This window comes from Ochlerotatus camptorhynchus, unplaced genomic scaffold (genome assembly GCF_037179485.1).
Source record: "Ochlerotatus camptorhynchus isolate MF236.1 unplaced genomic scaffold, CSIRO-AGI_Acam_v1.1 ptg000276l, whole genome shotgun sequence".
Classification (NCBI taxonomy): Eukaryota; Metazoa; Arthropoda; class Insecta; order Diptera; family Culicidae; genus Ochlerotatus; species Ochlerotatus camptorhynchus.
In genome coordinates this window covers 2,465,839-2,479,652 of record NW_027040765.1, presented here as the reverse complement: position 1 = coordinate 2,479,652, position 13,814 = coordinate 2,465,839, and the positions used below count along the sequence as shown (strand labels likewise).

The window sequence follows — 13,814 nt, the reverse complement described above, 5'->3', positions numbered from 1 at the left end:
AGAACAGAAGTGTCCTTTGAAATTTCCATCAGAAAATCTGGATGTTCCCTACCTGATCCTTCCCTTGCGATGCTGTGGCATTTGCGACGATGACGGTGCCGATAGCAACAGCAGCATCGGTAGTGCGATAGAGCTGGAACTCCGCCAGTGTCAACAGCAGTCAATTGTTTATCGCTAGATATGACCACTTTGATGGAACCGCCTTCGTTTAGGAGAAAATCTAGGAAAACATCGGTTTGTTTTGCAGAAAAAATCCCAGTACCAAAAGAAAACAAAACATAACCTCGAGTAGAACAGCTGTCAAACTGGTTTGGCACAGTGCTTGCCTTGATCCAAATTTAGTTCAAAATAGATCAAGAATTATACTGGTTTAAAAAAATTACATTTTAGAACTAGTCTAAAACAAAATGTAGACCGCCGGTGCAAGAGCTCAGTCTGGATCTGTTCCAAAATTTTAGACCAAATCAGCTAATAGGACCGCCGCTAAAGATGCCCTAAGTACTAAGAACTTTTTCATTTTCGCTTTGTAAAACGGTCGTTAATGATTTATTCCGACAAGTTCGAACCATTTAACCCATTAATTATACCAGCCTAGTGAAAAGAGGCCAAATCAGGCCAAAACAGAGCTGGAGTGTAGTGGCTTCTGATGAATGGTAGCAACCGCCTTCGCAAACATTATTTCTTGTACACATCTTTGTTGATAGTGCCGGTGAAACTTTCGGATTTCCGGCCGCAACTACATATGACCTGCCAAACCAAATACTTTTTAAGGAATTTTGAAAGTCTGGAAACACTCGGCAACGGCATTTCTTTGAATTGCAATACAAAAAGTCAAACCCGGAAGCTGTTGAAAGTCTTCGAGCACGTATGTTTCGTCGTCCATTATGCTACAAGAAATTTTTTGCAATGCTCCTTAGCACCAATTTTTGCAGAGAAACTTTGCTTATCATTACGATTGGGCACCTTTTTCACTTTGTACGCCTTCAGCCCATGCCTCTGCTTCACTTTTTGTACATATGATTTTGATTTTCCAACTTTGCGAACCACATTACGAACTGAAAGGTTTGGATGTTTCTCAAGAATGGTCACCACCTTCTGGTCCACTTGTCGAGAGCAATACTCTTCAATTTGTTACGCTTTCAACCTTCCGATCCACAGTTAAGCGATGGTCAAACGATTTACACACACTAAACACGGTACTCTTCGGCAGTTTTAGCTTTTAGGCGAGATCGCGTACCCGACAACGTTGGATTTTGACTGCCGTTCGTACAAAATGCGTTTGCGTACTTCCACTCGATTCGAAGCATTGGGCGATCTTGGATCAATCTTTGGCAGATCGATCTTTTTCATCCCGAATTCCGATTCTTTGTTCACGAAAAGATCGAAATTAATGATTAACCAGTTTCGAGTTTTGGCAAGTACCAGTTATTGATTGTTTGTCTGATTATGCAATTTCGTTCGATTCCATACATTGTCAATATTTCGTTCTACAGTTTATTTCGATTGCACGGAGAAATTTCAGTTTGTACTGTTGCAAAACCCGCAGAGGGACACTCACCTTCGATTTTGGTACCACGTCTTGACCTGGGTGTCACTCAGGCCCAGCTTGTTCGCCAGCTCCATCCGGTCCTGCACACTCAGGTACTTCTGCCGCTCGAAGCTCTTCTCCAGCGTCTGCAGCTGGTGGTCGGTGAAGGCCGTGCGTGCTTTCCGCTGCTTTTTACTCAGTCCCGACGATCCGCTCAGGCCCATTCCATTCTTTATGCTATTGCCGTCCTCGTCCTTGCCACCTGAGGAAAAAGGAAGAACAAAATCGATTAGATTCCCATGCAAAACCCAAAACATCCAAGCAGGCCAATGAAGTGAAAATTGTAAAATCATTCAAATACTTAACTAGAGAGCGAGCTTTGACACATTTCATTCATTTTTAATAGACTTCGACTCTCGATGGTCCGGAGCAGAAAAAAAAGCGAGCAATTAATCATCTTTCGTGACTCACTCCTTCCTCCTCCGGACCGGGATTCGATCCGGCACCACGCTGGAACTCGAACCGAGCAGAGGGATATCAATTATGTGAGAAACGGGAGTGATAGTGCAGTTTTTCTGCGCTGCTTGCCCCTTCGTTCTTGCTAGAGCCTGTCTTAATTATGCTTTTAAATATTTATAACAATAATAACAATCAAACACATTGAGCACAAAACCGCGCCAGGAGGTAAGCGAGTGCTTGCTACCGTTGCGCGCACATTCATTGTTGTTGATAGCTCATTGTGACATTTAAAAATCTATTAGGCTGCATTACGTCAGCGCTTTTCGATCAGCGCGGGGCTCCTGCTGGGTCCCACCGAAGCCACCGAGTGTGTGGAAACCGGGGAGTGCGGATTTCCTCTTTCATCGAGAACCGGTTATAGGAGGGGAGCGGGAAAAGATCGCGCCCGATGAGCGCGCTAGCGAATCACGGATTTCTCAGCCGAGTAGGCCGGTCAAAACAATAGGTCATAATCAGCTTTCGCACCTCTCCGAAATGTTATTAATTGGGGCCTTTTCACTTTCGGCGCTCTAATTGAGTTGGTACAAGTCAGCGCTAAGTAGCAAAAAATGGAGGTAGTTTTGTAACAGTTGAAAAATTTGAGTACAAATTTGAACTTTATTCAAATCTTATTCATCGGACGAGCTCGAGGTCGGATTTTCATAAATTTTCAGTTGGAAGTGATTTTCCCCGCATCAAAGTAGTCATAATTCATTGGGTAAAATACGGGCATTCGAGGGGTGCTTCGACGGAAAGTCGGCAATAAAAAGCTTGAGTGCACCTAAATGCCTACTCAGGCCGGACCTTTGCCAAGCTAACGCTTAGAAAGGAGGGGGTTTTGAAATTAGCATCTAATCTGAAAGGCTAACAGCCATCAAATTATCATAGCACTCTAATCTAACGCTTAATTCAACACCTGTTTATGCTGTTTAATGTGAGGTAGACTACTCGGTACCCCTCGGTCGATCACACATACTCATAGTTGTTAACCCAGCCCGGCCCAGCTAGAGATATAGAGAGAGAGAACACACCGGGCAGAGTTAATCTTTCGTAACTGAGTTATGTAGATTGCAGGCTGCTTGTGAAACAAGCCATTTAGCACCGACTACAAAAGTCTAATTGACGTTTCGATTCACTGCCGCCATCGTCGCCACCGCCTCAACCGCAGCTGCACTACCGACGCCATCTTGGCGGCGGCGGCGGTGACCGTTACTCCCTAACGAAGTTTTCATTTAATTAATACAAATTGCATGAAATCGCGATTTTGCATTCCGGCGCAAACGAAAAAAAAAATCTTTATCATGACTTGTCCAATCAACCCTACTACGGACTGCGGTGCTGCTGCTATGCAGTTTGATGCAACCCTGCGAAACGTCAAACTGAGTCGACGTGATGGCGACGAGGGGTGCGCGCACACAAGTTAAAAAGAAACAATTTTCTTCGTTCCTCGTCGGTGCTTCGCTGACTGTCGCTTTGCACCGCATATCAGCAGCATCCATGCCAGCGTCCGAACAGCGCCGAGCGGAAAATCACTTAAGCTAAAAATTATCATCATTTTGTCATGTCATGTCGGAGTAATTATAGTTTTATTGATTTGCAACCATACACATAATAATCATTTATATTCTTTCTTCGCGGGCTTGAAGGATTTCGCTGCAGCTGCTGCTGCAGCGAGCAAAAATTCAAAGCTTATTAATTGTATTTCTCCATCATTCGACGGACGCGGTGACCGCAGCCAATCATGCAACAACGGTGGAGCAAAAACAAAACCGAACCCGCAAAGCGCATGAATTTTAATTGAACGCGAATAATATCCGTTATTTCGACTGATCGCAGCTCCAGCAGCACATAATCTGAAAATCATGGACCACTCAAAACTGGCCAATCTCCGAAGCGCTCCGGAGTGGAGCGAGCCTTGTTAATTCGAACGTGTGCGCGAGCCAAACGAGCGCCTACTTCGGTTGCTAATGTCAGTCTGCATTACCGTCATCATCTTAAGGAGCCGGAGCCGGGCAGAGGTTGGCTGCCATCAAAGTATGTGTGAAAATTACCGACCTAATCACACGCGTGCATACACTGCGACCGGGACCGCTGCTCTCTTGGTTATGTTTACAAATCCATTAACGTCACCGTGTCGTCAGCAACGGATGGTTGTTGTAATGTGCCGCACCATTTACCAATACCGATACTGCTGAGTCTCGGCGGGTATGGTGTGTGAGGTTGTAAAGTTGTCGGTAAACTACATACTCTGCGGAACGCCAATCTGATTACCATTATCTTCCGCCGTTGGATGATTTGGTTGATGATGATTGCAGTTGCGGTCCGGCCACCAACCACCACCTCCGACCGCGTCATAAAGCATTTCAAACGATATGTCATCGTATTATGGAGCAAATCGAGGCCTGATTATGGCAGTGAGTGGAACTAGCTTTTAGCGGTAATCTGGTTTCTGTACATACTTGTTTGAGTTAAGTCTTAGAGCAGAGAACGGAATATTTCCATCTTCAGCCTGAAGCGCTACTCGAGGTTCATGCAATTTTCCTTCAAAGGTCTCGGAAGGTATTGCATTTCCTGAAATTAATCCTGTTAACGACATCTTTCCATCTCGTTGCAGTACACTTCCATCTTCACCTTAAAACCCATTTCACCTTAACGATCAATTAACCATACCTGGGTGCAGTCGAATTCTACGTTTTAGTTGGGCTCCCGTCAGTTGGGTTGTAGCCCACCTCAATCGAAGACAAACGTCATTTTGATGATAATAATCAATCGGTGTATCCCTTAACCAATTTTCAGCTTGACAGCTTAGCCCAACTAACGAAAGCCTTTCAGTAAGGCTCTGAACCATTTGGTGGATTATTTTAACTTTTGGTTAAAATTTGACAGATGGAAAGTTATCGATTAACCCTGCTATCCGAGCGTGGTTATTTCTGACAGACAAGAAGTTAAATTTTGACGACCGTAGCTCGAAAACCGGTCGATCGACAGCACGGGGATTTTCGAACATAGAAAATAACTTTCGAAATGTCACTTTTAACCACGAGTTAAATTTAACTCAGCAAATGGTTCACAGCCTAAGTAGGCTATGTGTTTAGCCCTAACGAGTGAAAGTTGACTGTACTACACTGAGGCAAGTAAACTTAACAATACCATAAGAACCACTTTGAAACATTATTGATTAGTCAAAACAATGAAATTCATAAGTCAGCTTATCAAACTTAGAATGGTATTATAAAATAGAGCAGAATGGATTCGAACGTTGGGCGATCAGATTATTGAGTCCGTGATTTGCGCTCACGTCTATCAACGCTTGGAAAATCAGATAGGCTATACACGCTTTTTTGAGGCTACTCATGTTTGAGTCGAAAATCACTCAGTACAGACAAAAGAATCTGGGTTGATCCCACTCATCGGAGCAAAACCAGTTTACTCATTTTTTGACAAGCATGCAAAAATGAGTGCGATCACCCAGTCACTGAATAGCCTCGAAATAGCGTGTAGACGTATAACAACCACCTAGTGTACTATGGAATTTATAAGTGTATTATAAAATCAAAATTGTGTAGGTTCATAAGTCATGCCTTATGTAATTCTTAAGTTTATTTGCTTCAGTGTACAGGAAAAATCCGGAAGATCTGTGTTGCGTTGCGTTGCGTTTGTAACGGAGTAATTCGTAGATTGCATACTGGCAACTTTCATGTATCTACTTTAACGTTCTTAGTGTGAACTCCTGGTTAATTTGGAGCACTTAGAACGTGTTGCAACCAAGAAAATTCATTTTTAATTATCAAATTGGATCTAATTGACATAGCAGTGCATGATCCGTTGCTAAAGATATCGTCCAGATTGAAGTCTGTGGTTCATAAGGTTTTGAAGATGTAGGCCTTTGAGTTTGGCTATAAACTGGTGCATTCATATTTTTCCTGTATAGCTCACACCAACAACTACAATTTTTCTGCAGAAAGTAAAGACTGTACTCGAAAAAAATGAGACACATTGATTAGTTTGGAACTTTTAAGCGTGTAGGAAACAATGGATGAAGTTTTGACTGAAACTAGCTAAGAGTGTAATGTTTACGGTTTCAAAATATCATCACAATCTGTCAAGTGGATATCGCGATGACATCGGAACAAGTGGGTTCAATCCCAGCCGAGGTCGGTGAGGTGTGGAAGCTGCCTTCCTGCACATTCAATTGCCGTCAATGGATGGCAATCGATGTCCGTCGTTGATTGGCACTAGATTGCGGAACAGAGACGTACGTTAACTAAGAAAGAAGGAGAAGGAGCAAAAATCTTGTGTACCATCGTGAAAAATCCGACTGCGTCCCACAGATGGATCGGGAAACACCTGGGAATCCATAATTCGACGATATCCCGGCTGGTAAAGTCATTCAAGGAGATCCAGATGACCCAGCGGTGGGCAGGATTCGACAGAAAACCGAAGACAGCTGACCCGGTGAAGGCCAGGAAGGTGTTGAGTCAGTTCAAGCGTTGGCCGAATCTTTCGGTCCTCTATGCGGCGATGAAGCCGGAAGTTACCATCTGGTTTGTCCAAAACACGATGAAACGTGCCGGCATCCACGTCTAAAAGGTCCGAAAGGCACCAAACCGGAACGACAAACAGAACACGGTGGCCGAAACCCGCATCAGGAAGCTGTACCGGGAGTGGCTGACGAAACCGAGGTGCGCCGTAATGGATGACGAGACTTACATCACAAACGAAGTGACAGACGGAGCGGCTCGAAAACTTTGGTGACGCACCTGCTATTGCAATTTTTCAGTGTAACACATGGCAACACAGTGTTCACTCGGCTGTCGACAAAAGCAGGCCACTCTCAATGTGTGCTACGCAATCGTCTGTTTTCTCGGCAGCAACCATTGTGTGGTCCTCCTCATTGTTCATCATCAGCAGTTCTTTCGGTCGATGCGTCGTCGACTTTGGAAAGCAACCGTTTCGTGATGAGTGTGTGAGTGCTGACCACGTTTTGCGTCCATTGCTGCAATGGACGCGCTCTGACCCTCGTTGGCGTACAACAATTTGCCATACAATGAAACCACTGGAAGCGGCTCCAGTTCTGATGGAGGAGGCTTTTTGGATAGCGGAAGATAAAGTGTTTGTTGTGTTGTACCTTTTGATTATAGTTTTAAGATGTATTGTATAGTGACCAAGAATCCTCGGCTCTGTAAAGTTAATTCGGTTGAGCCTTATCAAATAAATTAATAAACAAAAAAAAAAACACATGGCAACACCACTACTACTGGATTGTACCACATGGCAACACTACTAATGGATTGTACCACATGGCAACACTAAATGTACTAGAATGTTTTGGTTCTATCTCTTTCACTCTACTCTAAACTGAAATGCATAAAAAAATTACAAAATGATACATTCTTTGCACACTGTCAAAGATCATATTGCACACAAAATCAACTATGTTCAAATCAAAACAAAAATACTAGCCCATCTGGTGGCTGATGGCACAAGCTTCTAAGAAAATTCTATAACAGCGAACCACATTATTTTAATTGATTTCTTCGCCAGTTAGTCGTCTGTCACTTCGTTTGTGCTTACATCAAGGCGGACACAAAGCAGTTGCCGTTTCTGAGAAGGCAAGGAAGAAGAAGGTGGACAAATTCGCCCAAAAGTTCTTGGTTTGGCATGCCATCTGTGGGTGCACAAAGTTGAGCCAGCCGTACATCACGACAGGTACCATCAATGGGTAAATCTACCGGGACGAGTGTCTACTACCGTTCCTGCGGCCTCTCGGAGGCGAAACTACGCGCGGCCGGTGTTAAACTGGAGTCAACAATGTTGTTTTTGTACCAAAACACGTCAACCCACCGAACTTCGCACGATTGAGAAATTTTGGGCCACCGTGAAGGCCAGCCTTCGTAAAACACACCGGAACGAGTTGGCTTTGAAGAAACAGTGGGTAAAAGTATCAAAAGAAGTCAGTCCCACCATTGCCCTAAACCTTAAGAGTGGTGTCAAGGGCAAGGTGTGGGTATCCGGTTATGGAGCGTAGATCCAATAAAGCAATGAAGTAGAAACCTAACCATAATGTTGTAGTTTATTCCCCGAAAGTCTGAAGAAAATCTGACTTAAAATGATTCACTTTTTTCGAGTATATACAGTCTTAATGCAGCTATATATTACTTAAGCTGGGCTTAGACTAGGCAAGTCAAATGATCAACTCAGTTGAATTTTCAATTTAAGTGAGTTGATCAAGTCAGTTGAATGGCATGGTTTACACGTTCAATTCGCGTTCAAGTCAGTTGAATTCAACTGACTTGATCAATTGACTTGACTTGTCTAAACCCAGCTTTATGTTTTTAGGCAATCGGGAAACTGACGAGACTGATTTAGACTACGATGGATGGTGTACAGTGCTGCGTGGAGATACCGGGTGCGCTATTCGACCCGTTTGAAACACGCAAAGGACTTCGACGAGGCGATGGCCTTTCCTGTCTTTTGTTTAACATTGCGCTAGAAGGAGTTATGAAACGTGCGGGCTCTAACATGCGGGGCACGATCTTCAATATGTCCAGCCAGTTCATTTGCTTCGCTGACGACGTTGACATTGGCAGAAGTGTGACTGTAGACGGAGATTAGTTCGAGGTGGTGGATGAATTTGTGTACCTCGGATCATTGGTGACGTCAAATAACAACAGCAGTAGAGAAATTCGGAGAACCATAATTGCTGGAAGTCGTGCCTACTACGGACTCCACAAGATTCTAAGGTCGGGTAAATTTCATCTCCGTACTAAATCCACCATGTTCAAGAAGCTGATAAGGCCGGTAGTAATCTACAGACATGATACATGAACGATGCTCGAGGGGGACCTGCAAGCACTGGGAGTTTTCGAACGACGCGTGCTTAGGACCATCATCGGTGTTTGGAGGAGAAGAATGAACCACGAACTGGCGCAATTCTATGCACGGCGAATGAGAACGACCCAAATGTGAGTTTAGTTCACTCATAATCGCCAAAAGTGCAGGAACTCAGCGATGAGTAAAATTTGTCTCATGTTTTCCCAGGTTTTTCCAGGATTTTCCTGGGAAAAATTCCCGAATTTGAGAAAAGTAAAGATTGGATTCACTCAGTCTATTAATACTACTCCGAGACTAAATAAAATTTTCGTCAATTTCCTCATTTTCCGGCAGACTCTTTAAGTTTTCCATAGGAAACCATGAGACAAATTTACTCATCGCTGAGTTCCTGCACTTTAAGCGATTATGAGTGAACTAAACTCAAATTTGAGTCGTTCTCATTCGCCGTGTGGTGAACCCAGTATCCAGAAAGTCGCGGCGGAGCGGAAAAAGAAGAAGACGAAGACGAAAATTAAACAAAGGCAAAAGGCAAAAGGCAAAAGGCAAAAGGCAAAAGGCAAAAGGCAAAAGGCAAAAGGCAAAAGGCAAAAGGCAAAAGGCAAAAGGCAAAAGGCAAAAGGCAAAAGGCAAAAGGCAAAAGGCAAAAGGCAAAAGGCAAAAGGCAAAAGGCAAAAGGCAAAAGGCAAAAGGCAAAAGGCAAAAGGCAAAAGGCAAAAGGCAAAAGGCAAAAGGCAAAAGGCAAAAGGCAAAAGGCAAAAGGCAAAAGGCAAAAGGCAAAAGGCAAAAGGCAAAAGGCAAAAGGCAAAAGGCAAAAGGCAAAAGGCAAAAGGCAAAAGGCAAAAGGCAAAAGGCAAAAGGCAAAAGGCAAAAGGCAAAAGGCAAAAGGCAAAAGGCAAAAGGCAAAAGGCAAAAGGCAAAAGGCAAAAGGCAAAAGGCAAAAGGCAAAAGGCAAAAGGCAAAAGGCAAAAGGCAAAAGGCAAAAGGCAAAAGGCAAAAGGCAAAAGGCAAAAGGCAAAAGGCAAAAGGCAAAAGGCAAAAGGCAAAAGGCAAAAGGCAAAAGGCAAAAGGCAAAAGGCAAAAGGCAAAAGGCAAAAGGCAAAAGGCAAAAGGCAAAAGGCAAAAGGCAAAAGGCAAAAGGCAAAAGGCAAAAGGCAAAAGGCAAAAGGCAAAAGGCAAAAGGCAAAAGGCAAAAGGCAAAAGGCAAAAGGCAAAAGGCAAAAGGCAAAAGGCAAAAGGCAAAAGGCAAAAGGCAAAAGGCAAAAGGCAAAAGGCAAAAGGCAAAAGGCAAAAGGCAAAAGGCAAAAGGCAAAAGGCAAAAGGCAAAAGGCAAAAGGCAAAAGGCAAAAGGCAAAAGGCAAAAGGCAAAAGGCAAAAGGCAAAAGGCAAAAGGCAAAAGGCAAAAGGCAAAAGGCAAAAGGCAAAAGGCAAAAGGCAAAAGGCAAAAGGCAAAAGGCAAAAGGCAAAAGGCAAAAGGCAAAAGGCAAAAGGCAAAAGGCAAAAGGCAAAAGGCAAAAGGCAAAAGGCAAAAGGCAAAAGGCAAAAGGCAAAAGGCAAAAGGCAAAAGGCAAAAGGCAAAAGGCAAAAGGCAAAAGGCAAAAGGCAAAAGGCAAAAGGCAAAAGGCAAAAGGCAAAAGGCAAAAGGCAAAAGGCAAAAGGCAAAAGGCAAAAGGCAAAAGGCAAAAGGCAAAAGGCAAAAGGCAAAAGGCAAAAGGCAAAAGGCAAAAGGCAAAAGGCAAAAGGCAAAAGGCAAAAGGCAAAAGGCAAAAGGCAAAAGGCAAAAGGCAAAAGGCAAAAGGCAAAAGGCAAAAGGCAAAAGGCAAAAGGCAAAAGGCAAAAGGCAAAAGGCAAAAGGCAAAAGGCAAAAGGCAAAAGGCAAAAGGCAAAAGGCAAAAGGCAAAAGGCAAAAGGCAAAAGGCAAAAGGCAAAAGGCAAAAGGCAAAAGGCAAAAGGCAAAAGGCAAAAGGCAAAAGGCAAAAGGCAAAAGGCAAAAGGCAAAAGGCAAAAGGCAAAAGGCAAAAGGCAAAAGGCAAAAGGCAAAAGGCAAAAGGCAAAAGGCAAAAGGCAAAAGGCAAAAGGCAAAAGGCAAAAGGCAAAAGGCAAAAGGCAAAAGGCAAAAGGCAAAAGGCAAAAGGCAAAAGGCAAAAGGCAAAAGGCAAAAGGCAAAAGGCAAAAGGCAAAAGGCAAAAGGCAAAAGGCAAAAGGCAAAAGGCAAAAGGCAAAAGGCAAAAGGCAAAAGGCAAAAGGCAAAAGGCAAAAGGCAAAAGGCAAAAGGCAAAAGGCAAAAGGCAAAAGGCAAAAGGCAAAAGGCAAAAGGCAAAAGGCAAAAGGCAAAAGGCAAAAGGCAAAAGGCAAAAGGCAAAAGGCAAAAGGCAAAAGGCAAAAGGCAAAAGGCAAAAGGCAAAAGGCAAAAGGCAAAAGGCAAAAGGCAAAAGGCAAAAGGCAAAAGGCAAAAGGCAAAAGGCAAAAGGCAAAAGGCAAAAGGCAAAAGGCAAAAGGCAAAAGGCAAAAGGCAAAAGGCAAAAGGCAAAAGGCAAAAGGCAAAAGGCAAAAGGCAAAAGGCAAAAGGCAAAAGGCAAAAGGCACGTCGTTAACCATACCAATTTTATTAGAGAGAGCTTTTACCAAGCTAGATGAATTGTATAATCTATATAATTTGTTGCACTTCTAAATAGTTACCAGAATTTCTACGCAGATTCTGAAGTTCTTAACAGTTTTCTAATGTTCAATAAGGTTTCTGAAGATGTATTAAGCTCCCTGATATTTAATAATAAAACCTACCTAAACTTTAATGAAGTTCCCCTACCTTCTAGTGCGTTTCCTGAAATCAAATGACGTTCTCTTAGGTCTTACAAATTGTCATTGACTTTTAAGAAGGTCCCTGTAATGATCTTAAATAGTTCACACCTTTCCTCACCCGCATATTTTAAAAGTAGAGATGTGACATGTGAAGACATTTTCTACCTATAGTTAATGGTTAATCAGCTAGGGCCATGACCCAGCCCAAGATCATATTTACGCCTATGCTCCTTTATCGAGCCATGGGCAAAAATAGCGCGAAATCTGTTAGTGTAGCCGTGGTTATCAAAAGAGAAAATCGATGAAGAGAATCGATCAAAACAGGTAGGAACTTTTGAAATGTTCATCGAGATTTTATTCGCTTGCGTACACGCTATTTCAAAACTACCCAAATTTGGGTACAATCCACCCAGATCGGACAAAACTGAACCTACCCAAAAGTGGGTAAACTGTGTTGGGAGTGACAAGTTGATAAATGAACAATGTCGATCGGATTCATGACGATGTTGTTCATTTATCAACTTGTCACTCCCAACACAGTTTACTCATTTTTGGGTAGGTTCAGTTTTGACCGATCTGGGTGGATTCCAACCAAATTTGGGTAGTTTTGAAATAGCGTGTATACGTTTATAAACAATTCTCGCATCAGTTTTCAATAGGTCCTATCTACATTCATCGATTCACTTCATGGATTTTCTCATTCTTTAATAACTTGACTACAATCATATTTCGGGTTAATTTTTCTACATAGTCTGTTAAAAGAAAATATGATTAAGCGTATTGGACGATAGGAACAGCTGAAAATGTGTTTGGAGTCGAATTATTAGCCAAAAAGAGAATCGATCAATGTAGATGAGATCTATTCGAAGCTGACGCAAGAATTATCTGGCATCCCTGGTTGACAAGTTTCCACTTTTAGTTGTCGAAGCAAACCATGAAAAATTGCATGCCGTGTATTTCAGTATGGGAAATTTCCCAAAATTGTTATGAAATTCTCCGCAAAGTGACGACCACTGGTGATCAATACCGCTGAAATCCATCTCCTAATTCCAGCGAAAAATTAACCCACATCGTCTTCGCTTATCCGACGGCGGCTCACCATTTCCCCCTCAACGAGCTCATCAAGGTAGGTAACATTTTTTTCCCACACACCCAACAAAACGACCATTTTCCAATACCGGAGAGGTCACCCGGCAGAGAGAAGGTACCGGACCGACGCCACAAGGAGCAAAACCCCGATTTCACGATATCCTAATAAAAAGCACCTCTCATGCAAAACGCTTACCGTCAGAAACGGCTCGAAAAGAAAAAAAAAACAAGAACGACCAAAGAGCATCATCCCTCCTCTCCTCATCATTTGAATGGTTTGCATGGTTGAAATTGAAACGAATTTACTCATTATAGTAATTTCCCGTTCGCCGGGCGTCCCGCTCCCCGGACCCATCCCGGAGCTCAGGGATGGATGCTGCTGCTGGGAAATGCCAGCTTCCACCACGCGGAAATTATATACTCTCTGTGCAACCGAGGGGCTGTGTTGTTGGTTCGCTCGTTCGGTTCGTTTTTTTTTTTTTGCAACAAGAAAAGAATTAAGTACATTCATTATTGTGTAAATCACGAATTTCCCCTTTTCGTTCGGGCGATGAGTGGTCCCCATTGTTATTTGCCGTTTGTGTGTTGTGTATTGTGCGAATTGAGAGCAAACATGGACGAGAGGACGACCGACGCGCGTGATGAAAAGTCGATTTAAGGACGACGACGAGGGGTCGTCGGAAGGTGTGCAGCAGCAGCAACAACAAAAGCAACACAAGTATCATTGTCGATAAGTGTGTGCCAAGGCAGCGAAAAGAGCCCTTCTTGAGTGCGGAAAATTACGGATTATGAACGGTTGGGTTGGGTTCTTTTGGGATTGCTTGGATGGATGGATGCTGCTGCTGCTACAAACAATGTTACACAGTTGTTAAGAGAGGTTGGGTCGTTGAGAGTCGGTACTTGACTTCTCGACTTGGGCCTCACGACGATGACGACGACGAGTGGGTATAGAATTGCAATTGGCAGTCATCTGGTCTAGGCATTGTCGTGATTGCTCCGCCGGTGTCAATTGGGTTCCCGGGCTGGGTTAGATTCGGGTCGACTTGAAGGTCAGCGGATTCGAATTTCA

At 43.3% G+C, this 13,814-nt stretch overlaps 1 protein-coding gene across 1 annotated transcript in view; it reads right to left on the bottom strand.

Moving 5' to 3' along the window:
• Window positions 1–13,814, bottom strand: part of LOC135706238 (homeobox protein B-H1-like) — a 140,787-nt gene that overhangs the window by 53,573 nt on the left and 73,400 nt on the right. The window contains exon 2 of the mRNA XM_065227804.1: window positions 1,559–1,790. Coding sequence (XP_065083876.1) covers window positions 1,559–1,790 — 232 coding nt within the window. The remainder of the gene's footprint in view (window positions 1–1,558; window positions 1,791–13,814) is intronic.